The 26,705-nt window shown below is 44.8% G+C and overlaps 2 protein-coding genes across 2 annotated transcripts in view; one reads left to right on the top strand and one right to left on the bottom strand.

The window, feature by feature from the left end:
• MLH3 (mutL homolog 3) overlaps positions 1-14,180 on the top strand; it is a 325,229-nt gene extending 311,049 nt beyond the window's left edge. The window contains exon 13 of the mRNA XM_086937507.1: positions 13,532-14,180. Coding sequence (XP_086793633.1) covers positions 13,532-13,717 — 186 coding nt within the window. The 3' untranslated portion in view covers positions 13,718-14,180. The remainder of the gene's footprint in view (positions 1-13,531) is intronic.
• A 12-nt stretch (positions 14,181-14,192) lies between these two features.
• EIF2B2 (eukaryotic translation initiation factor 2B subunit beta) overlaps positions 14,193-26,705 on the bottom strand; it is a 48,970-nt gene continuing 36,457 nt past the window's right edge. The window contains exon 8 of the mRNA XM_086937508.1: positions 14,193-14,778. Coding sequence (XP_086793634.1) covers positions 14,621-14,778 — 158 coding nt within the window. The 3' untranslated portion in view covers positions 14,193-14,620. The remainder of the gene's footprint in view (positions 14,779-26,705) is intronic.

Below are 26,705 nucleotides of genomic sequence, written 5' to 3'. Positions count from 1 at the left end.
TATGAGGGGGCCAGATTGAATTTATTCACGCTGCACTGCATGAAAGGAGAGTGCCATATTTACAGAAACATGGCACTCTCCTCCACTTTTCCTAGCGCGGTCGCTGAAATCAGCTGCCGTCGCCACAGTGACACCTTTGCACCATTTAGTGCAAGAAGTTCTCAGTGAGTCTAGCATAAGTTGTGTACTGGAAGGATAGCCTTCCAGTACAAAAATACCATGTTTAGATTAATGGTAACCCTTTTCCCTCTTTGTATGCATCTCGCACAGTGCAAAAGGGTGCTGCTTCTTTCTGCCACTTGAGCAGCAGCTTCCTCAACGCAAACGGAAGGTTTCTCAAAGCAAGCGGTAGCAACAATCCGCGGCCGCCCACTTGGAGAAATATTGCAGGGACGTGGTCTAGCATTGGATTATCCTCACTCACCAACTTACCGTTGGCGAGCGTAGTAAAAACTCTGCTCTGTGGAGCTTAGTTTTGCGGAGTTCCACGAACAGAGTGGAGGTCAACGGCCAGTCTTTCAAAAAAATCAGTTTGTTAGTGATGAGCCCTTTTGTGCTGGTTTAGTAATGTCTAACTAGAATGGTCTCATGAAAAACAAGGTTACTAAAAGGTACCAGATGTCTTCCAATAAAGCTACAAGGTCAGCCACCTTGAGATGAATCGATACATTAACTAAATATGAATCTCTTGATCGACTCAGTGCCTACCACCCAAGTGGATCAGTCGTTTACAGAGCATCTTTGGCTAATTTCCTCCTATGCTTACGTGTCTTTTACGATGCTGAAGATTTTATTCCAACACATTTCTCTGGTGAGTGTGTTTCATATCCTATTAATTGTTTAGGGCTACATGTGACGAAAAGAAACATACTTTTAACTCTAGTTTCCCATCATGGTAATAGTCATTGGATTTTAACAACATGGTGGAATTAATGTGTGATAATTGTATTTGGATGCAAATCCTGCTGACCCATGAAAACAAACACCATCTTCAAGTGCCACAACCGTGTATGATGGGCCAGGGAATGACTTTCTTTACAAACGGAGTTCCTTTCAGTTGTTTATTTGAAGCCTGTGCCTTTCTGTCTCCGTTTCCTTACAATTATTTGGGTGAATCAGCCCTTTTTCTCGGTTGAGTAGGTCATCTCTAAAACGTAAAAGCAAATATAATGAAAGTATATTGCTTCCAGATAAGGACAAAAAGAAGAAAGGTATTTTTTTTTTTTTTAGATAAGACAAGTATCTTTGTGAAAATACTGTGGGGTACCTCATGTAGGCAGAGCTTTTCAGTGTTCAAGATTTCAAGCATTCCCTTGATGGAGAACTGCAAGTAAGTTTTCCTTACTTGTTATCAGAGTTCTCCTTCCTGGGTAACAATCATTAAAGTCATAAACCACCCTCACATTACAAGATGAATATATCTTGAAATCAGCTATGGTTCCTAATAGCGGTACAAAAGGGGGTGGTGATAGACGGAGCATCTGAACCAATCAAACACTCACACCCTGTCAACAGATCTGGGTTCAATCCATCACCATTCTTTAGCCCACTCTACCACCCCAGTTCAGACCCCCCCCCCTTTTGTACCGTATGGTTCCTAATAGGCCATTTTGTCAAAAACTGCTCTGCATTCTACGACATGGAATCCAGGTCTTGCTGGATGCCACAGCGAAGAAGAAGATGAGCTAATTTACAAAATCATTAAAAATGCAAACGGCATTAATGGTATTGTCCTGGACTTACATTTTTCGAATCTGTTTTTATGCTATTAATTAAGACAGAAATTGGAGAAATGCGCTTCTACAAAAGTGACACTGAAGATTCTGAAAACCTTTTTTATTTGTCCAATAGGAACTTCCAAAACCAAACCTAAGTAAACTGCGGAAAAAGTTCATAGCCTGGCAGATGTTCGGCATGCAGGACAAGTCCACCCCGCCCACTCCACTGGAAGGAGCTGCAAGAGAGACCTACACGCAGTCGCAAAAAGCCACAGAGCCACAATTCTCATCCGAGGCCTGCACACAACTGGAGCCTCCTCATCAGTTAATGCCTTTGGGATCTCAACCTCCATCAAGACCACTTGTAGCACTGAGGACATTCAAGCCTCCTCCTCCTTTCACATCACAGATCAAGATTAAGACTGAGATAAAGACATCACTCTAGATACACCTTCTCCCATTAGATATTTTCTAGACGCAGACATTGGTCTGGAACTCGCTTCTTCTCCACATTAATGACATCTTCTGACACAAAGAGGTTTTTCGCCTCCATTGACAGACTGTCCTCCAGGAAGAGTCTCCCCCAGTTGATGATATCAACACATTTCAGGAGGTGCTCCTCACGGGAGCTAACAAAACTGAACATTACGCTGCTAGCTCCTATAGCTACCACATCTGCAATTTGTCATACTCTTTAGTAGGATCCATCCTCAAGGCTGATGCTTTTACGAGTTCCAGGCCTTTTTAAACTGGCTAGTAATTATTCCTTACGTCTGCATCAGCTAAAACTGTGCCTTCAAGGCTACAAATAAGTCCGGGTCTCCTGATCTGGATCCTCTTTTCTTTTGTTCTGATCCTTTGCCCGAGTCTGTGGTGGTCCTGACAGCAAAAACACCACCAGACAAGGCAAGCAGAAAACTTGATTCTGTAGAGGAAAGGTATGCGGTACACTGACCACTAATATGAAGTCGACAAGTGCTACTGCCCTTCTGGGGAGATACTCCCAATCTTTATGAGACTATCTTTAACAGTTCATCCACAATCTGCCAAGAGATCATAGAGAAGACTTAAATAACATTTTGAATAGGGTACAATGGTATCCAATCAAGTTATTAGTGCGGCTGCTGACTTATCTCTGTTAGCTGCACATGGTTACTGTCATGGATTGGCCTTTAGGAAACACTATTGGCTATGACTAATATCCCTCAATCCAGAATCAAGGACACATTGAAGTGCAATGGCTGTTGTCACAGGGCATCTAAGAAGATGCAAGATTTACATCCATACGTATGTAGATGACTGGCTGATCAAGGCATAAACAAGTTAGCAGGTTCATCAACTTTTCCATGGACTGACTCCATTCACAATCGATAAAGGCTGCATGTCAGTCACAAGAAATTGACATCAAACCCAATGCAATATCTTCACTGTGTATGAGTGGTTATGTTTTTCATAAAAGCAAAACGGTATCCTTCAGAGGAGAGGCTATTATCTTTACATCTGAAATGTCGCACTCCTTTGAAAACCACCTATCTGGTAGAAGGCAGGTTTCATCTCCACTGGGCTTCATGATGTCCTGCATCTTTCTGGTTCCAAACGCCCACCTCCATATGAGACCATTACAGGATTGTCTGGAAGGCCAGTGGAGTCTGTTCTTGGACAGTTGCGAAGATATGATAACCCCTTCCGTCAATGCATCTTGTTCTCTCAAGTGGTGGTGTCATTTGAAGAACCTCCTCAACAGAATGAGTTTATCAGAAGGTTCTAGCCCAGACAGTAGTGAATGATGCCTCCCTCAGAGGTTAGTGTATGCACATAGATCACCTTCAAATTCAGGGAACATGGTCCTCAAAACAAATGAGATACCCCATCAATCTTGTGGCGCTAAATACTTGGCTCTGAAAGCTTTCCTACCCAGCTAACTCCTTGTTCAGAAGGACAACAGAACATCAGTGCACTATCTGAACAAGTAGAGAGGAACGGATCCGGAGCCTTGTCTCTAGAAGCCCAAACCATCTGGAATTGGTTAATAGCCAAAGACTACAAGATCACTGCAGCCCATTTCCAGTGGGTGCAAAACATTCAAACGACTCCCTAAATAGGTCAATTCATGAAATCCAGAAAAGGCTCTTCAATGACGCCGTCATTCATGACGTCTTCTGTGACTGGGGTTCCCCTCACTTGGATCTCTTTGCTGCTACGGAGAACAAAAAATGCCCAGACCTCGCCTGGATGTCATCCAACTAGAGACAAAGGGTCCTGCCATATGGATTGACTGGTCTGGCAGATTTCTCTTCGATTTTCCCCATATATCCCTAATTCCAGTGGTAATCATCAAGCTGACTTATGTGAGAGCCAGAATGATTTTAATAGTTCCAGAGTGGCCCTGTTAGTGGTAGTAGGCAGATCTACTTTAAATGTCAGAACAACCACAGATGAAATTGCCATGTAGACTGGACCATCTCCACATGTTCGGACTGAGGCCAGATGTAACCTACCAGCCTTGAGTTTGGTAGTTAGACTCCTAAACTCATCCAATATGAACACTTGATCCTTTCACATGATTGTATTGAGATTCTAAGTACAAGAACTTTGTACGCCTTAAATGAAAGCGATTCTGTATTTGGTTGTACCAACAACTTTGATCTGAGTACCTGCCTAGATGAAGCTCTACTACCTTATGTGCTTCATTTTGCCAGATCTGGTTTACAATTCTCTTCATTTAAAGTTCATTTGGCAGCTGTTACCTTCTATAGAAAATGTCCTTCACAAACCTCTTTTTTCAAGATCCCAGTGGTTAAGAACGTCCTTAAAGGCAATACAATTGTTTTCCTCTCAGGATGTAGACTATCTCCTCCCTGGGAGTTGAACATTGTATTGCCACATCGTATGTGCTCACCATTCAAACTAACTTATTTATTTATTGAATTTATAGAGCGCACAAATACCCTAGGGTGTCTCGGCGCTTGGATAGAGTGATAGCAAGGTAGATGATTACTGATTTAAAAAGTCAGGTTTTTAGTTGTTTGCGGAAGGGTATTAAAGAAGTGGTCTTTTTTAATTGGCGGGGCAAGGAGTTCCACAGTTTGGTAGTAGTGAAAGAGAAAGATCTGTCACCCCAGGTAGCTTTTTTGTTTTTGGGACCTCTAAAAGGTTGGCCGTGAAGGATCGTAGTGCACGAGCTGGTCTGTAGGGACATAGACATTGCTTCAAAAAAGCGGGACCTGTAGCATGGATGGTTTTGAAGGCTATGCATAAGGCTTTAAATTTAATTCTATGTCTCACTAAAGCTTTCTTATAATACCTTTCCTGGAAAGTTGTTTTTGTTGAACTTTATTACATGGAAGGTTAGCGAGATACAAGCTTTATATCCAGCAGGACTCATCCTGATTTTCTGCCAAATGTAGTTTCGAAATTTCATGTAAACAAGGCCAATACTTTACCAATGTTCTTACAGTACTCTACTGCCCTATAAAAGAGATGTCTCCACACATTGGATGTGAGAAGAGTTCTGAAATTCAACCTTGACAAAACGAATTAAAATATGTGAGTCAAAAAAGTTGTCTGTAAATTGTGGCCTTTTATGGACAGGGTGAGCAACATCTAAACGATCTCGAGCGAGTTAGATAATTTGTTTCATTCTGTTATGCTATCAGAAAGCAAATACATCCTTCACTGGTAAACAGACAGCCAGTCTACCAGATGAAAATCGGCTACGTTAATGAACAACATTCCCATTGCTGAATTTTGAAAGTCAGGCACAAGGTCTGTTCACATTTTTACGAGACACTGTTGTTTTGATTCAGATTCTGGGACTGCCAAGTAGGGCAGGTCTCCTTGCAGAATCTCTTAGCTTAATTGTTTCCCTAAGGTCTCTTTCTCCTCTCCCACCGTGTTTTTGGGGAAGAGCTTGCTAGTCAAAAAACATATGGAGGGTCAAAGGGGAAATATTTTAATGACCTGTCAACTCATGCCCCTTACAACAACCTGAAACACCAAAAAAGAAGACCAGGTCAGAAGTGGTGTCCTGTCCTGTATAGTCTGCGGAAATCACACGGGCACACATTGTGGGAAAGAAAAAGAAAAGAGTCTTTACTGCGCTATAGGAGTCCTATAGCGCAGTAAAGACTCTTTTCTTTTTCTTTCCCACAATGTGTGCCCGTGTGATTTCCGCAGACTATACAGGACAGGACACCACTTCTGACCTGGTCTTCTTTTTTGGTGTTTCAGGAAGAGCTTGCTAGTCCATTCAGTGCCTGTGATCATCGGTGGGGATCCCCTGAAGGAGAGGGAAAGGTAGTTTGAGTTTTACTTCAGGGGGATCTGAGACAGAGGTGGCAGGATTACAGATTGCTTGCCTTCTACCTCAAGAAAGGGAACGGGTGATTGGTATAGTGACCCAAACACTTGTTTGTCAGTGATCTTTTCTTGGAGTAGATCACCTAATTTGGGCATTCACTCATCAGCAGCTTGAAAAACCTTTTTTTTTCACCGTGACATACTTGAAATGCTTCAAATTAAATTGCTTGTTTATGACGTCTTGGACTCTCTATACTTTAGTCTAATGTTTGTCTGGGTCAACCTTTTTCCTCTTCCTCTACCTTTCCAAGATTATCTAGGTCAAGTACATGCATAAATACTTCAAAGAGCATCTTATATGGAGTGCGACCACCCAATACTCCTCAAGGCAAGTTATTTAATGCTCTCCGGACTCTAGTCAGATGATGGAACCAAGTTAAGCCTGAAGTTAACACCCTAGTTGTCAAGTCTTTTTTAAGCGTACTGTTGGCTCGTTTAATAATTCTGTTACTCTCCATGCCAGTATCAGAGACTTACTCGCAGAAGAAACATACAGTAGCGTCTGCTGCCGGGCCAGAGTGATGGGGCGGGGGGGGGGGGGTGCGGGGGTAGGGTGCAAATAGTAAAAACAAAAACACTTACTTGTGATGGTCGGCTGGCCGGCACTACCTCTCCTCTGTCCTCTTCTTCCTTACTCCAGTCCTTGTCTAGCTATTTTTCCACTCAGCATTTGGGTTTTTACCATTGTCTTTGCTAGTATGGCTCTTATCTAGGTTTGGGGACCACAATAGAAGCCTCACTTATGGTGTCTTGAAGGCAGGCCTTCTTACAAACCTCCAGAAATGTATCTACCAGTAGTCCAGCGTATATTTGGCAGAACTCTGTTCAGAGCCAATCTAAACAGGTGTCCTTCCCATTATCAACCCTCCCTCCCCACCCCCGAGTTTGGCAAACAAGTGCTTATTTTTAAGGGGGGGTGTTAGAATTGGGGGTCCATACTTGGTAGGGCTACGGCCTCTGACCAACTAGGGACCCTCTCCTCTAGTCAAGGCAAGGTGGATGTACGTCAAAAGATAATCCCTGCTCACCCCCTTGGTAGCTTGGCAGAGCAGACAGGCTTATCTCCAGGGCAATGTGTAAAGTATTTGCACCAACACTCACAGTAATAAGAGAGGGAATACCACAAACGTACACCACACTGACATAATATAAAAATCATATTTTTATATATTCTTAGGCAGACTTAAAACGGACATAAACCAGCATAAAAATAGTCTTCTAAAAACAAAAGTGTTCTCCTTGTGGAAAGTGTTCTCATACAGTAAAAACGAGTCTGTTGCAAAGGATTTGGGCACCTCAGAATGCACCCCGAGCAGTCTGTGGTCAAAAGGGACTGCCCCTCTCTTTATGGGGACAGTCTGGTGCCAGTACGAGGGTGCGGGGAGGGGCTTAGCAATCGAGGATTCCCTCGCCGGCTGACGCGGGCGAGGCACACACGCTGGGCCTCCCTCTCCCCCAGGTGGACGCGCTCGCACTTGTCTCGCACTCGAGCGTTACCTGGGGGGGGGGGAAGCTGCAGGCTGCTCGGGTCTCGGGGAGGGGGGGGGGGGCGGTATTCCTCCTCGCTCGGGCAATCCACGCTCCTTCTCGGGGTGAGGCAGGCTGCCAGCCAATCCTTGCGCGGCTCGCCGATCACGCGGCGGGCAGCCAGCCAATCCCTTCGCGGCTCCAGGAAATCCCGGCGGTGATGTCAGAGCCCGCTGTCCAATCCCAGCGCGGCGATCTGGGCGAGCCTCCCCTTCACTTCGCGGCTCCCGGGGCCTGGCCGATCTCGATGGTGGGGGCACCGGGGGACGCCGCGTTTTCGCGAGCAGAGTCAGGGGCCCACGGTGCTCCTATGTAGTGGCAGGCAGGAGGCCCCCTGAGCTCTGGCGAGGCTGTCTGTCGTTCGAGCTTGGGGAGAGAGGATACGAGCCCACGAGCTCCCGCAGCACCCTCTCTCCCTCAGCACTTACAGTCACCAACAAGTCATTCCCCCGCACACAGCCAGAAGGGGGGGGAGGCAATGACCACGGCAGAGTTTCTTTGTCCCTGGACTCTGGGGCCAGGAGGCTAGCTCTTCTTCTAGCCCTTGGAGTTCTTCTTGGCAGGAAGGGGACAAAGCACACAGCACAGTCCCAACGGTCCCTCTTAGGCAGGACAAGACAAGACAGCAGGTCAGCTTCCAGACACACAGCAATGGCAGCACTGTCCCTGGGGTCTTCTTACGGTGTCCTCTTCAGCAGGGCGTCTCCTCTTCAGTCAGAAGTAGTCCGAGTCTAAAGTACACGGGTCTTTCCTTTACACAGGAAATTGTCTTTGATGCCTTTGAGGTATTGTGATTTAAGTACGGGTCGCCCTTGTCCAGGCTCTGGCGGTGGGAGTCTCTCGGTCCTGTGGAATCTTTCCCTTTGAAGCAGGGAGGCAGGGACATCCGTCATCCAGCAGACAGGGGAGCTGGTAACTCAAGAGGCAGGGTACAGCCCAGCACCACTCCTCCCCCTAACCTTCAGGGCAGCCAGCTATCATCCCACCGCTGGAGTTTTCCCAGATCCTGTCACACTCCCTCTAACTCGCACACCCAGGCAGGCCCACAGACAGACTGGACAAGAAACTAGCCACTTTCTAAAAGTGCTATTTTCAGACACCACATTCAAAAACCATCCAGGCTAAAAGATGTATTATGAATTTCTGAGTCCTGAGAAACCAAGTTTGGATTCTCTATCTTGTTCCTGGGGGAAGATAGGCAGGTCCTCATGGGCCCCCATCCCCCCTCCATTCTATCCTATGGGCAAGGTAGCCTTGCTACAGTGAAAAACGAATTTGGCAGTAACTCACTACTGCAGCATGTCCCTTACATCTGTACAGGCCCTACTAGGAGCCCTGGCACTTTGGCACTGATCAGCAGTGGCCAAGTCCCCAAAGCATCTAAACCAGCAAAACATTATCCAGCATTGAATCAACAACATAGGAGGTAGAGATTAGAAAGTCAGGGGAAACCACGCCAAGGATGCCAGGTCTAACAGGGGGTAACCAGTCCCTCCCTCGATCAGTTGAGGGGTATTCAAGTTACCCATTAGGTGTCTCACAGTTTCTGACAGAATGTTGCCTATGAGAATGTATCTGTCATAAGTCGCTACAATTCCATTTATTATTTAATAGTGTCTTATGCACCACCTCCCGTTCCATTGTAGTCTTAATACTGCTTTCGGTGTGTCCCATTTTGCTGCCCTGATGGAGGCCATGCTCTAGTTATTTCTGAAATATTGGTAAGGTGTCTGTTTTGTGTCTCACAAGTCATATCATGTAGGGCCTGCACTTGCAGTATCCAGACCAGGTCAGTATGCTGATCTACTGTTTTACCAGAAACATAAAAGACAGTGTGAACGATTTGACAACATTGTACCCTGGTTTCGCAAATCGGATCAGAGGTATGCAATTATATGGCCGATAAAGATGTGAATAATTTGGCTATACAAATTGTGCCAGGGGAAAAAACTGAATATATTTTATTGTGAGACTGGTGGTTCTGACATAAGTCAACAAGATCAAATCTGTATCATTTCCCTCACATGCATTGCCGCCTTTGTGAGAGCAGTCACTCCAGCAGGTGCCAAACGATGTTTGCAGACATTACATAGTTAAACCCTCCAGCCCACATCATCAAGGAACCAGACCAATGAGCCAGCACTTCCAGTAATCTCTCAAAAATACTTGGTCCAAGACTGTCGGGGCAGAGACTTTAACAAGGCAAAGCTAGTCTGTTCAGGGTTCCCTTACCTGTCCAAGTCCTGTAATACTTGAGTCTTGTTAAAGGACACACTCCATCCCAACGAGCCATTCACATAGCTAACCGCTTAAGAGTGGACGAGTAATACATCCTCCACTTCTTTTGGTAAATGTAGCATGTTCCTCTGCTTTTCAGGCTAGTTTCCTGTAAGAAGCAGTAACTACGTTTTGACTTTTAAGCACGCAATGCCCATATATATTTCTCTAATATTTTAACCCTCTCATTCTCTGTCATAATCCTTACCATTGCAGCCATCTGAAAATGGCTCTAAAGTTGTGTGAACCCTCTCCTTTCATATGACATAAGTAAATAAGGCACATTCCTGCCTGTTCCCCTGCGCTAGTGCCCTTTTGGGCAGCCTAGCAGCAACACAGGCACCCTTGCACCATGGTAAATGGGTGCCTGCGTTGCATCCGGGATTTTGTTTTGTGCAGGAAGGGACACCTTCCAGTACAAAAACAATCCTGAGAGGCATATTCCTCTGAGTGCTGCGAGTAACGAGGAGAAATAAACATATTTCTCCTTGTTAAATAAATAAAATTCAGTACTTGTATAGCGCACAAATCACTCCCGAAGGGGTATCTCGGCGCTCGGGGCCTTTTGGAAGATTAAGCGAGCTATTGCCCAGAGTCGCATGGTGCTGGGCAGACCCCTGCCCAGCACCACACCCATGCCGCCGGAGCCGGGGATCGAGCAGTGATCCCCAGCGGCTGTTGCCCTGGCCACGGCGCCACGCCTCTCCCCTTGTTACATCTCTTCTGGGAAGGTGTTTCTTTTCAGCAAATACCCAGGTTTACCAATTCTGGTTCATCTAGGAATGTGCCAAAAACCATGGGAGTTCCATGGGCAGAGTAAGGCAATGCAACGATTTGTGCTGCGTTGCCTTACTTCAGCTTTAGGGAGCCAATCGGGGCCAGGCAAAGTGGCCTTGCGTGGCTTCATAAATCTGACCTAAGGTTTTCATCGCGCTTGCACCGTATTGCATAGTGCAAGAGCTGCGGAAACCAGCTTGTAAATAGGTCCCTTAATGTATAACCTCCCACCCATCAAATAGTACACTTTCAATTGACACAGAACTTCGAGATCAGCAGTTCAAAAAATGTGTATATTTCCTTCCTGCTTGGTTCAAACTCCAGGCCAACTTCATTCTTATTGTGAAGCTAAAAAGTATACAAAAGATTAACTAAGAAAAATGGGTACAGTGAGCAGAGCCTCAACATTTGTTGCATTCATCTTCCCCCATCTGCAGAAGGGGAATCCAGAACATGCCACATTCACACCCGACAATGTTCAGTAGGACAGCAGGTGGTGGCCACAGTCTTTAACTCTCGGACCACCACAGTGCCAGATATTTATTGGTCCCAGGTGATTTGTTTTTATACGAGGTATCTCCCAACTTGCAATCAAGTCCCCTTCATTCTCTGGAGACAAAGAAATAAGCATGGTAATCTTTGAACACTTTCAATTTGGGGAGGAAAAATAGCATGCAATGCAGTCCATGCTGATGGAGGTTTCTTAGCTGCTTCAAATGAGTGGTGTTGAAGGAGTTCCAGCTAAATATATAGTCAAGAAAGATAGAAATGTGTGGTTCTTCTTACTGTGCACGCTCATTCTTACATGTTCACTGCAAAATGAAACTCCTGTCTCAAAAACTCAAGAAATAGGCATTGATGGCCCGCTGCTGTGTGCTAGGAAACGGCAAATTTTATTTGCCTAAGAAGGTCAGTCCCAACCTGTGTTTAATTGTGGTGCTGTGGTGCACTTTCACGACTGGCTGCATCTCAAGCTGCTGGCTTCCACATCGCAAGCTCCCCTCCGATGCTCATACAGGGTATCAAGGTATGGTAGAGTGCTGCATATGAGGGGGCCAGATTGAATTTATTCACGCTGCACTGCATGAAAGGAGAGTGCCATATTTACAGAAACATGGCACTCTCCTCCACTTTTCCTAGCGCGGTCGCTGAAATCAGCTGCCGTCGCCACAGTGACACCTTTGCACCATTTAGTGCAAGAAGTTCTCAGTGAGTCTAGCATAAGTTGTGTACTGGAAGGATAGCCTTCCAGTACAAAAATACCATGTTTAGATTAATGGTAACCCTTTTCCCTCTTTGTATGCATCTCGCACAGTGCAAAAGGGTGCTGCTTCTTTCTGCCACTTGAGCAGCAGCTTCCTCAACGCAAACGGAAGGTTTCTCAAAGCAAGCGGTAGCAACAATCCGCGGCCGCCCACTTGGAGAAATATTGCAGGGACGTGGTCTAGCATTGGATTATCCTCACTCACCAACTTACCGTTGGCGAGCGTAGTAAAAACTCTGCTCTGTGGAGCTTAGTTTTGCGGAGTTCCACGAACAGAGTGGAGGTCAACGGCCAGTCTTTCAAAAAAATCAGTTTGTTAGTGATGAGCCCTTTTGTGCTGGTTTAGTAATGTCTAACTAGAATGGTCTCATGAAAAACAAGGTTACTAAAAGGTACCAGATGTCTTCCAATAAAGCTACAAGGTCAGCCACCTTGAGATGAATCTCTTGATCGACTCAGTGCCTACCACCCAAGTGGATCAGTCGTTTACAGAGCATCTTTGGCTAATTTCCTCCTATGCTTACGTGTCTTTTACGATGCTGAAGATTTTATTCCAACACATTTCTCTGGTGAGTGTGTTTCATATCCTATTAATTGTTTAGGGCTACATGTGACGAAAAGAAACATACTTTTAACTCTAGTTTCCCATCATGGTAATAGTCATTGGATTTTAACAACATGGTGGAATTAATGTGTGATAATTGTATTTGGATGCAAATCCTGCTGACCCATGAAAACAAACACCATCTTCAAGTGCCACAACCGTGTATGATGGGCCAGGGAATGACTTTCTTTACAAACGGAGTTCCTTTCAGTTGTTTATTTGAAGCCTGTGCCTTTCTGTCTCCGTTTCCTTACAATTATTTGGGTGAATCAGCCCTTTTTCTCGGTTGAGTAGGTCATCTCTAAAACGTAAAAGCAAATATAATGAAAGTATATTGCTTCCAGATAAGGACAAAAAGAAGAAAGGTATTTTTTTTTTTTTTAGATAAGACAAGTATCTTTGTGAAAATACTGTGGGGTACCTCATGTAGGCAGAGCTTTTCAGTGTTCAAGATTTCAAGCATTCCCTTGATGGAGAACTGCAAGTAAGTTTTCCTTACTTGTTATCAGAGTTCTCCTTCCTGGGTAACAATCATTAAAGTCATAAACCACCCTCACATTACAAGATGAATATATCTTGAAATCAGCTATGGTTCCTAATAGCGGTACAAAAGGGGGTGGTGATAGACGGAGCATCTGAACCAATCAAACACTCACACCCTGTCAACAGATCTGGGTTCAATCCATCACCATTCTTTAGCCCACTCTACCACCCCAGTTCAGACCCCCCCCCCTTTTGTACCGTATGGTTCCTAATAGGCCATTTTGTCAAAAACTGCTCTGCATTCTACGACATGGAATCCAGGTCTTGCTGGATGCCACAGCGAAGAAGAAGATGAGCTAATTTACAAAATCATTAAAAATGCAAACGGCATTAATGGTATTGTCCTGGACTTACATTTTTCGAATCTGTTTTTATGCTATTAATTAAGACAGAAATTGGAGAAATGCGCTTCTACAAAAGTGACACTGAAGATTCTGAAAACCTTTTTTATTTGTCCAATAGGAACTTCCAAAACCAAACCTAAGTAAACTGCGGAAAAAGTTCATAGCCTGGCAGATGTTCGGCATGCAGGACAAGTCCACCCCGCCCACTCCACTGGAAGGAGCTGCAAGAGAGACCTACACGCAGTCGCAAAAAGCCACAGAGCCACAATTCTCATCCGAGGCCTGCACACAACTGGACCATTGAACATGAAAGGCTTGCAGCAAAAGAGAATATTTTTAGCAGAGGCGCATCAACACGGTCTTATCTTAAACCGCAAAATTCTGAAGAGGGCTACTAAATAAAACTGAAGTTCTACCCCCCCCCCCCCCCTCCCTCATGGAACTACATTCCCAGTGGCTCTTTGTGTACCTCAATTCTTGTGCACCTGGTTGCCACAGTATATCACCCATGGTGACCTGCAAAGTACCCTTGAGAAAATAAATCCTGAATTGGTACATATTATCAGTCCTGCTCCAAGTCAAGACCAATGTTGAAGTTGCCTCACATGAGCTTAATAAGTCCTGCAATGACAGTTTCTAGAATGAAATTAATATGGCGATTCTTCTACAGTCTCAACACCAGTATTTATTAATGCATTATGTACTTTGTAAAAATGTAAATCTGTTCTAGTATTATGTTTTGTGTTAACTCAATGAATATGACTCTCCCAGACAACATATTGACATGAACTTCTCTTTATTTTTGTGGGTGACATCTTGAAATGGTTACCTGTTTGTGCATACTGTCAGAGAGCCACTCCAGGTTGCAATTCTGTATATGTACTGCTGGTAGCACACTTGATGCTGCGGAATGACCTCCCTTGTTGAAACGCTCTGCCTGGAAGTGCTATTTTTAACTTAATTCGTGATTTGGTTTGTGGATTTGTTCTCATCTTGGGAAATGCACTTCAAGTAATCTGAGATACATACAAGAAAAATAAACAGACACTTCTGTCCATAATTTACAGTGCGTTCAGAATGGGCTACAGCACACCTAGGCCGTTCTCTAGTTTGGCTTTTATTTGTAAAAGCTTAGTTTATCATGACTTTCAGTGGGTCCCGAGTTTGTTCTCGTTTCTCTAAAGCAGAGATGCTATCTGTGCCTCGGTCACAGCTCATGGTCACCAGGATGGTACAGTTCACTCATCAGCCGATAGATGTATGATGGAGCATTGCCTCCAATGTTGGAAATGAAGAGAGTTATGAGCTCTGGAGGGACATAGTCAAAAACTGGGCACTGCACACTAATCTTGGACAAGATCTCACCTAAAGGAGAAAAGAAAAAAATGATTAGTAACAGTTAAAGCCAATAAGTGTCACCTATGCAAGAGTTATTGGCTTTGCCAATGTGTTTTAGCCATGTTCTACACCTGTGTGACTTCTGTTCTGCACAGCTAAAAGTTAGTGGTGAGAGGAGAGTGGTGGAGAGGCCCAGAGTGGAACAGTGTCATCGAGTGGAGTGGCATAGAGACGTCAAATCACAGAGTGGCGTGGCCTGGAGCGGAGTATAGTATAGTGGCACAGAGTTGAAGTAGTGTCATGTCATGCACAGAGTGGAGAAGAATGTTCTACTGTGGAGTATGCATGGTGTGGTAGCACACTGCCATTACAAACAAATGTTCAATTGAAATCACCGCTACATTTGCACATACAGTTTTACTGATAAAACTTAGAGCACAAACGATAAGGTGCGGAAAAGGCATTATCGAGTTTACAGATTTGTTTTGGTAGGACAGCCTTACATTTAACCTCCATCTTTGAACATACAGCAAATGTGACAAGAACAAAATTTAAAGGCCTTTTTACAGAAAGCTAGGACCAGTAGCGGCTGGCAAAAAATATGGTGGGACGCGATACCCAAAAAACTCACCATATATATGTTGCGTTTGCTGGCACGCAGGGCCTGGTTGCGGTCTCTCTTCACCAGTCGCTCTCCTCGGCAGTGACTAGGGGCGGAAAGGAAGGACTTCCTCCCTTGTGCAATGTGAAACTAACCAATCAAGCTCCAGGAGTGGTTGGAGCAGGCTAACCCAGTGCTCATTTTGAGGCTGGGGGCCTGCGGCTGCAATCCCTCAGCTCTCTCTTCAGCCCTGGGATTGCTAGCTCTGAAGTGCGCATGTCAGATTGGCCAGCTCTAGACAGCCGGCTAATCTGACATGCACTCTGGCATGGGCTGAAGTAATAGTGCAATTGCACTAATCAACACCCCCCCCCCCCCCCCCTCTGCCCTTTAACAGCGCAAGCATATGAGACATAATAAAATGGTATTAGTTACCATTTTATTGTGTGTGCCTGCTGCGCTCACAGCAGACAGGGTGATGCTCCTTCACCATAAAGGAGGAGCCGCCGCTGGCCAGGACTCATGGAAGAATACAAAGAGCGATGATGAACAAGCTTTGCTTTCTGAATTGCTGCAGTTTCTCACCCTATTTGCTTAGTGTTCGTAATCTGTTTTTTTTTTCCTGGTGAAGCTCTCCATTACCTCTCACTCTCAAATAAGCGAGGGAGGTAATTTTATTAGATAAACCGATAAATACGATTACCTCCCCCAGGTACCTGACTGGATCCAGAATTTTCGCAACAGGTGGTGCTAGAGCACCAAGTCCACTCCAGCATCTCTTGAATGCAAGTGACATCATGGAGCTATATATGGCATCACTTGGTGCAAAGACTTTTCTTCCCTTTTTCCCTCATGCCCTTTAAGAAGATTGGAAGTGCTTAAATTTGAGGTATTCTTCAGATTTTGAAGCGTTGCAGTAATATTATTCTCAGTGCTGGTGCCCTTGTTGGTCGCAGTCTGCGCCTTTTTCCAGTACCTGCACTGCACCGCACCTCTTGGGCGCAAATTTCTGTTTTCAATGTCTACTATGGATGGTAGTTGTATCTCCAATGGACCCAAGTGGCCATGGTGGTTGCCACAGATCCCGATCTCTCTATTGATCTGGTCCTGAGAAAAATGTGATAACATAACGTGTATTTGTAAAAGAAAAATTTGATGACTCCTTTGTTGAGTTCACCCATTGCACTGGGCCCATTACTTACATCTGATTGAGAGAGCCCCCACATCATTCTTGATGTCAGGTAATGTAGTCAGGATCATCCCTCAACAGCTGTATGGCTGGGTAAAGGACTAGTGCTGATGCCCAACTCGGTAGTACGGATGTGGAGTGCCCTGTGCTGCCAGGCCCACTCCTGGTGTTTTTTTAATATCTGGTGCTCTTCCGCTTTTGTTAGGCTCTGCTGATGAGATTCAGACCGGTTTCTGCTACTTCTGTTGCGCCTATAGGCCACTGCGTGCTTCTCGACCAGCTGACCTGGTACCAGTCGGCTTTGAGCACCTGACCGGCGCCATCCTGGCATCTTCTGCCTCTGCAAAGACTAGATTGATCAACCTGATTGGCTCCATACCAGCCACTCCACTTCGCTGCTGAAATCGGTCTTTTTTTTCTTCACTGTTGCCGATGACACTGTGGCCTCTCAGGCATTAGCTGTCCCGCCAGCCGTAGCTGATCAGGACGTTGGAACTGCTACTGGCGATAGGTCTCCTTGTGTCTCACGTTCTCAGAGTTATACCCACTCAGTTCTCATCTGTATCCTTGGCGTCCTCCATTATGGCTTCGGGAAGGGGTGGGGGAGGTCATGGATTACTTCAAGCAAGCATTTTGTGCCTGTTCATTTTTAGAGCCATAGCAAGGGTTTTTTTGCTCTTTGATGATGCAAGTGGTTGGGAGTCAAGCATGAGGTTTATCTTGAAAGGACTCCAGGTCTTAATTCTTTTTAACATGAGACTTTGTGCAACTTGTTAAGTGAAATCCTACAGATCCAACCCTCCTCTTCAAAGCTCTTGCTGCCTTTTAATGAGGCATGATGGAGCCCATCAAGTTTGTTTGGAATCGGCTAGGCTGTGCAGTGGTACTGCTTAAAATCCTGCGATCCTGAGTTTCTGTCTTTTAATGTGAAGCCTGACTATGCTGTTTGGCAAATATCTTCGATCACATGGTTGAGATCAACTCTACACTTGTATTCTGCCCCACTGGATGTAGCTCAATGTAATGGGGAAGAAAATATTCTCAGTGTGTGCCATAGCTGTATGCTGTTTCAATGCTATTCGTCTATTTGCTGGCTACCCCTATATTTGGGACATGGCACACATGGTGGTTTTTGCTGCTTTCAGATCATGTAAGTGGTTAATTTGCTGAGGTGGTTCAGGATAGTGTTTGCACTACTAAACACCTTCCTACCTTTGGCCTCAACATGGTGGACTCAGTGGCATGATCCATGCGTGCCTCTGCATCCCTATGCTGCTGTGCTTGGTTGGGGCCCTCAGTTTTTCTGTGGGCTGTTTAGGTGGAATTGTCTTTTGATGGCTCCTGTCTTTATGAAGTGGCAGCTGAATATGTTCTGGGGAGGTACAGAAAGGATCACAATCTCTCCAGTCCCCAGATGTTAGTTTCTCTTATGCAAGGATTTTAGAGATCGTACAGGTAGGCTGATAATTGTTCATGACTTCAGTCATTGGGAAACTGTTGCCTTTCTTCACTGCCCTTGCACACTCCTTATTGGTAGAGGGATCTGTATTGCCTTTAGAGTTTCTTGGCATAACCCAGAGACCTTTTTACTGAGCTTCCACCTCCCATTTACAATAGTTTAGTGTATAAGCGGTGTAAGAAGTCACCATCTTTGTTTGGTTTCTCCCCAATTTTTGTTTATCTGTTTTGCTGGATGTACAACTCAGTACACTTTTCCTCTAAAACTGGCTAAACCTTAATTGTCATATTTAGCTTTCCTAGAAGGTACAAGTATATGGGGCAGAAATACACCAATGAAAAGTAAAACCTCACTTGTGGACTGCAGCACTGGTTGTGCCATCCACTCCATTGACAGGGAAAACATGGATTTAGGCCTACTCTGTGCAGCGGCCTAAAACCTGCTGTATGGATCTGTCAAAGTAGCACTTTGACAGGCAGGACACCCTGCTTTTAAATGTTAAAAAGTCACTCTTAAGTACACACTGACGACTACAAGGTAGGGTACCTGTTATTTAAAAGTGGAACATGTGCAAAATTAGGCCTATGCTTTGGCAAAGGCACAGAGATTTTAAAAACACCATCCTTACTAGGGGCAGTTGGCAGCACCCCGACAAGCAGGAACCAAGATGACTGGAACCAAGTCATTGCCCTGATGAAGCAACAGGTCAAGATAGCCATGCATGATGCTATCATGACGGAGTACTTGAGAGCAAGTATGGCACCTAACAGGCTCCTACTGACTAAAGCACCAAGCTTATTTCTTGAGGATCTGCTGTTCAAACAAGAATGCGGTACAAAAGGGGGTGGTGATGGACGGAGCATCTGAATCAATCAAACACTCACACCCAGTCAAAAGATCTGGGTTTAATCCATCACCGTTCTTTAGCCCACTCTGCCACCCCAGTTCAGATATGGCTATATGCAAATCAGTCTGACCCTGTGCCCCATGGGAACAGTCCAGCCCGAACTGGGATGGCAGAGTGGGCTAAATAACCGTGATGGATTAAACCCAGATCTTTTGACTGGGTGTGAGTGTTGGATTGATTCAGATGCTCCGTCCATCACCACCCCCTTTTGTACCGCTTTTGGCCGCCATAAGTGTGGCAGGGTATGCTCAGACGTGAGTTCCTTGCTCTCTTTGCCACTGGATTCAAGCAAGCCGGGCTTAAGACGGCTGGAATGCCAGAAACCGGTCCTCGGAAGCTTGTTTCCGGTCCAGGGAAGACATGGCTTGGCAGTTCGGGCTGGACTGTTCCCATGAGGCACAGGGTCAGAATGATTTGCATATAGCCATGTCTGAACTGGGGTGGCAGAGTGGGCTAGAGAACGGTGATGGATTAAACCCAGATCATTTGACTGGGTGTGAGTGTTTGATTGATTCAGATGCTCCGCTGTCCATCACCACCCCCTTTTGTACCGTTCAGACAAGAATGGGCACAAATTGCATGGACATTCACACACGATTTGCTCACTCATCATCAACACGGCCAAAAGTCGAATAGAATCACTCATTATCAAGATCAACATTGCACAGAGTGCATTAAAACCAAGGATCAGTATCTCAGCATTCAAGTCAAGGCTCTCCGAGATCAATTCCCGAATGAGCACAAATATTACCTCTTGTAGAAGACGGTATCCAAGCTGCAGAAAGACATTAAGAGGTTTGACAAAGAGACAGTACAAAGAAAGATCACCAACCTTCTGGCAGTGAGCTCTCATCGGATGAAGTATCCACCATATCTTGCAGGACACACCACTCTTCACGTAGCGTCTCAAGAAACAACAGCTGGGGCAGCAACGAGGGCCAACAGGGACCTGCCCCTCCACCACCCATGTACGGATATCCAATGCCACCTTTCCTGGGGCAACCACAGATGTGGCACCCAGGGTTCCAGATGGCACCCCAACCACAACACCTTCTTCCAACACCCCTTTCCCAACCTTGTTTAGGCAGAGGAAGAGGAGAATGAGGCTACAATCTAGCGCACTGGCAACAGCAAGATACCCAGACCAGGAGCCAGACGGCCAAGAAAAACTAGTCATCGAGCTCAAAGAGGATCTAGACCGAAGACGAGACTATGGTACTACGTAGAGGTCCACGGAGGACCAATGGTACTACGTAGAGGTCCACGGAGGACCAATTACGTCTCACTACTGAACTTCACCAGTTCTTCTGGCAAATTTGTATTCTTTTCATGGTAAAATCACCCTGACGATTAAGAATCTCATCAAAGTTCACACTCACGGCAGCCATGACACACAGTGAGGTTCTCACCTTCGAGAAAGAGACCACAGAGATGAAAGTACCGAGACCCTTTGACAACAAGTCATCCAGACAATGGCAATCTATTAAGGCCTTGACAGACGATCCATCAATCCTGATAAAACCTGCAGACATTGGCGGGGTGGTGATGGAGGCTACCGACTACAACCAAGATTGCCTACGCCAACTAATTAACAGGAGATACTATCACTCTTTGAGCTCTGATCCATCTGAAACCGTAAGGAAACAAATTCAATCCATGGTCACAACGGAAGAAGCACACAACTAGATCACCAAAAATGAGGCAGTTTCCGTTGAACAAGATCCCCTATTTTTATGTGCTATCAAAAATACATAAGGGCATTACCCCCCCCCCCCCCCCCCCGCCAGGAAAATGAATCATCTCCAGCATCGGAGCCAATTCTGCGACCATTTTCTCTAGCCATTGGTTTCAAGCCTCAAAGACACTAGGGACGTACTGAACCTTATGGCTGATACCAACAGGAAATGTACCTCATTGTGACCCTGGGGATAGAGGTGCTGTACACGAACATCCCTCAAGATACTACTATAGAGGTAATTGAAGCCTGCCTTAGAACACCAACCTGGACAAGCGCCACACCTATTGACTTTATAATTTAATGTGCAACAGTGCTAAAGAACAACTTCTTCAAATTCAAGACCCAGATTTACCATCAGATACAAGGGACATCTATCGGCAGAACATTTGCCCTGAGCCTGGCCTGTCTCTACATGGCCCACTTTGAAGAACACCACATCTTCATGGAGACAAATCGTTTTGGTATAAACATTTTAATGTGGCAACAATACACTGATGAAATTCTGGTCTTCTGGGAGGGCAGTGATACTAAGAGTCAGGAATTCGGATGCTGGATTAACACCCTCAACCCATATTTGAAATTCAACTTCAAAAGAGAAATGCTATTCTTGGATTTACTGATCTCCACGGAGGATGGCAACGTATTCACTAAGAAATAATAGAAGATTGCCAATTCCAATTTGATAGTCACTATCCCAAATCCCTGCATGAGAATTTGCCATATGGGCTGTTTCTCCACCATCGGATAAACTGCAGCGGTTTGAGAGATTATGATGCCCAAGCTGAAGAATTCTGAATAAACTTGTCCACACAAAATTATCCACCTAGGGTCATCATACAAGCTGACAAGAGAGCACAAAGCAACCATCGGGAAGCTTTCCTGGAGAACAAGACGAGACCAATTGAGGAGATCATCACCTATGTAACCACCTTCACCCTAAGTTCTAACCAGACCAAACGTATCATCATGAAACATTGGGGGTAGTTTGTGCATGGAGTCCCTTGAGATAATACAACCAAACTTTCCTTTCAGACGAACTCATAACCTAAAGGATCTACTTGTACACACAAGACCCGGATCGAACAATCCCAGTAACAGAACACCCTGTGGGACCTACCACCAGTCACCGGACATTATGCCTGTGGGTCCTGCGGAGTGTGCCCACTCACTCAACAGTCCAAAGAGGTCAAGTTAGGCCCTCATTTCACCTGGACACAAAAGAGTCACACTAACTGAAATACAAGAAACTGCATCTTCATGATCACTTGTCCATGTGCCCTCCATTACACGGGAATGACCACGAGGGCTGTAAAAACAAGAATAATGGAGCCGGAGCAACATCCACTGTGGACGCAAAACCACCAGGATATGCAATCACTTCTATGATTCCAAGCACTCTCCATCTGACCTTAAATGGACCATTTTGGAAGCAACCCCATTCTGGGACAGTACCAACCTATTCAAAAGGGAGCAACTGTGACTCTTGCGTGTCTCCCGCCTACCTGAAATAATGAGATCCCATGGTCCGAACTGCAATTGCCCAATAAAACCACTGTTACATCAGGCCTGTCCCCATTAATTGGTGGGAAGCACCATGATAAGTGTGCATGTAACCTACAAAAAAACTGTTCTGATCCAGCGCCGAGAGGTAATCCTGGTCTGGATCTGCATTTTTCACAAGTGCCTTTTTCAAGAACCCCTATGATAATGAATATGGATGATTAGTTATTCATGAAGGGGGACAGGGTCTCATTAGTTTTTATGGGCCTTACGGGTGCCTTTGTCGCCACTCAGGGGACTCGGAGACTCTTCCTTCATCTATATTCTGGACAGGCAACACGTCCAGCATTATACCATTATGGCCACGGCCTTGAGCTGGTGGCGTCACACTGTGTTTCTCTCCTAATTGAAACAACCCATACCCATCCACCTATGGCACATGCAATCTGCCTAATACGGTGACCTATACAATACTGTGCCATATTGGATGGCAACACAACACATTTTAGTACCACCCACGCTGAAGGTTACTGTGTTTTCCATATCAGCATGCCAGGGACTCCTTTCCTATGAGCTTGCATTAGCCCCACAAGGTCAATCCTCCACTCCTGACACGTGCGGACATAACCATCTTTCTTATCTGCCTCATTGACTTTACTGCTGTAGGATTGAGATCCTCATTTAATTCTAATTGATGTATCTCTTCCCCCCCCCCCCCCCCCCCGGATGAGTTATTACTAGACTCTTGTTGTACTATCCGTCTTTCAACGCATCTTTAGGCTCATACACAGTGGCCCATGACACCCTCAAAGATGGCCACCACTGTGTGGCCGCTAACCACAAGGTGTTCTCTACCACCAGTGTGCACACGCCCCATCTTCTCTCAAGGGCTAAACGTTCGCCAAGTGCCACACCTGAAAATTCCCCAAATTGCTGGTACTTTCAAAACCGTCCGCCTCCTCTGCTCTGTCTCAATCCAGGCAAGCAGAGGAGGGTAAGTCCGTTGTGCTCTCCGTGCCGAAGCCACACGAGTACGGTTGCCTTTCAATATCACTGGCCTTCTTGGTCCCCTTGTCATATTGCCTTTTAAGTTTGTTACCACTGCCTTGATTTACAGTTAGTAGCTGTGCGCTAACCTTGGCCTTTTGACCTATGGGGCATTTCTGACTGATTAATAGGGTAAGACCGTCCACTTACATCTGTCGATATACTATCACTTATGATGTGCTATGCTGAGTGACACCAACACAGATTGATTTTATGTTGTGTGTCCCACATATGTCCACTTACCTGTCATGTCACTGTATGTATTAGTATGTTTATTTCACCTTTCCCCAGTTGTGGCAACTGATTAGAGCCGTTACGAGCATGCACATGTCTACCTTGGGAGGCACCATCATTGAGTATGTTGGACAAGCGATCATGGTGACACGTTGAACTATACATCCAAATAACTGTTTATCTTAGATTGTTAACTATATATTCTTTTGATTTTTATTGTTTAGGATGCACTGTCAGTTTTTTAACTCTCATTAAACTAGGTATCTTCTTTTAGAGGAATACCTACATTGCACATCATGTTACATACACCTTTTCTTTTAGGTCCTGAAGAAGCATCGCAGATCCTTTTTGGGCCATCGGACGTGAAACATGTTGACCTAATGACACTCACTGTTTCAGACTACTGGGGTACATCATTCCCCTACAGTAGCCCTAACCTTATTATGGTTTTTTAACCCTGCCAAGAATACCACCATATTTAATTCAAATTTTGTATTTCTTAGACAGTGTTAACCTCCTTCACTTGACTAAACACTCTTACGCCACCCCCAAATATTCTTGACACCGTTACATACATACATACCTTTCATCGTACTGAAAACAAATGAAAAGATCTCCACTAAAGTGACCCTTTGTGGGGCCTGTACTGCTTTACAGTGCCGGCCCTATGAGGAGTATTCCGGATGATGAAGGAGAACATCCCCGGGATTTGTGAGGGCACCAAGAAGTAATCCTTAGGATTCCCCTTTTTCCCATCCTCCCTTTCTTTGTTTCTCTTCTTTGCTCTGCTATACGAACAGTACCCCCAAGATTTTTCCCAGCTGGATTCCTCAATTCATCACACTCCTACCAGCCATAATCGCTAAAATCCTGGATGACATCAATTTAACACAATTAGGGCTACACAGATACTTTTAAAAACGAAATAACCGGGAGGTAGAAAGCATACCTAGCAGCCTAATAATGTGCAAAATTCAAGCACTCATGACCATCAATCACCTCGAGGTTCTCAGCCTTAAAGCTGATCTTTGGAAATTAATAACAGAAAGGAGTGTATGAATGCAACACGAGCCTGCCTGAATCTAAGATTTTTTTAAAGCACTTTGAGGACCACTTATCTAGGGTGTGAATATTATGGACAGAGAACAACAAAACTGAGAGTGTCCTGTGGAGATCTATTGTCGCAGCCACATGAACCTCTTTGTTCGGCATGCACGACAAAACCCGGGGGTGAAGCCAGTAAATGTGGAATAAATTCATTCTGAAACGGGTAATTAAAAATCTATGATGTGCACTTGTCAAAAGGAATAAATAGGGGTCCATTCCCTGTATTGAATTTACTAAAATATGTTCCTTAACCATGCGTTTCCTGAGCTCTCGATCCTCTCGATGAGCCGAGGTATATTAAAAAAAACAAAAAAAAAAAAAAAAAAAACAGGTCTTTGATAGTCGCCTTGCCTTGTCTTGGGGTCTGACCTTATCATGACTGGTAAACAGATCTGCTCTTCCTAATACTGACAGGGGTATCCTTAACATATTTTAGCCAAGGGATTTTTGCTGCATGCTCAAGAGAAAGGCAGTCCTGAATTACCCTTCTGTTAAAACCTGCCTCCTCGTTGGTCCAGATCTTCACCCAACAAAGGAGGAGGAAATTATTAGCTGCCCTATACCCCAAACCTCACTACAGTATAAAACTTTAGACAAACAGAAGAAATTCTTAAGTTTTAAAATGATCCCCAGTATAATAAATATTTGGGAAAAACAACCTTTAGAGAGGTTACCTTTTAAATGCATGAACCTCCAGTAGGGTAATAAGCGTTAGACTATGACAGCTAGTCAGCGAGTGTTTGGGATAATGAGGTTTGAAAACTACTCCCAAAGCTGGACTAATGGCCTAGGTGTGGCAAGGTGTTTTCTTTCCCTTGCTGAAAAGCCACCTAAGGTGGACATAAGAACTTCAATTAACTTATGTACCTTCACAAGTAAATGTAAGGTGAGATGATACACCTTAGTGCCCTCCCAGTAGGAGGGGAGCTACTCCCAGAACCGGTTTTGAGGGACCACACAGGAGGGAACTGTTTATTCACCTGAACCCACCTCTGGGTAGGCATACAAGCTGTGCACAAGGGAGGAAGGATTTCTCAAACAATTAATTTTAGAAGTGCACTGTGGGATTGTTTGCAGTAGGGCAAACAGGTACAAAAGTGGTTAGGATTGCCCCATAGACCTTTTACCCCATTGGTTAAGGAGGAGCCAGGAGTCACCCTGCCCACTAGCTGGTGCCAACCATAAATGTGGCATCCCAGGATCCTTAGAATATTTTCTGGACATGCAGATGGTCAGATGACTGAACCCTGCCTACTGTAATCTGAAAGGAGGCCTAAATAACTAGACCAGTTACTTCTTGTACACAGGACAAATAAGTGGACTCCAAGGGTCAGTTGACCAACCTCCTGTGTGTGTGTACAAGTACAGACTCTGGAAAACACACGGGCCCCTGAAAGAAAGGATACTACCCTAACAGGGAAAACAACTTTTTGGGAAAATATTTTGCACCGGGCACAGTGCTGGATAATGCCAAGTAAAGCAATTAAACCTTAGACCAACAAACCAAAATATGCAGACGATACAACTGATATAGAAAAAGATATTTTCTCTTTATTTTACTTCAAAGTATTTCAGAATAGGAAAACATTTATAAATACATCTATTACATGATAAGTTATTCTTTTCATAAAACATACATTCTAGATCCTCTTATACATCATTGAACCACAGATGTTTGCAGTGTATGATATAACCTGAAAAGAATATGTATCTCCAGTTGGTATAAACAGAACAATCAAAACCAATCTGCAAAGATCTGTCTGATCTCTGTCAAACAAGACACAACATGTATGCCGCTTTTGGAAAACACTGGTTACAGTTGTTAACTACCTACAAGTGCAGACCATGCAAAATGCCTTTTTTTCGAAGTGAGAAGGACCAACTGGACATTGCTCTTCTGGAGTGAGTCTGGGCTGCTAAGTGCTGCCCCTGAAGTTCTGAAAGCCATAGAAGTGAACTTAGAGGAGTTGCGTTAGAATGGGTCAGCTTATTTGGATGGTCTTTGATAAAGTTGATCTTGTTAAATCCTGCTCACTGTAGGTTGTGTTGTGCATGTCTAACAGGCTCTCACTACATGCTTTTGATCACCAGCCTTTGTTGGATGGTTTATATGTTTGTCCTGGTGGCTGTGTGGTTCCCTTTGACCTTTCCAGCTTCTACAGCTTTATTTTC

This window comes from Lissotriton vulgaris, chromosome 9 (assembly GCF_964263255.1).
Source record: "Lissotriton vulgaris chromosome 9, aLisVul1.2, whole genome shotgun sequence".
NCBI lineage: Eukaryota > Metazoa > Chordata > Amphibia > Caudata > Salamandridae > Lissotriton > Lissotriton vulgaris.
This window is presented reverse-complemented; position numbering and strand designations above follow the sequence as displayed.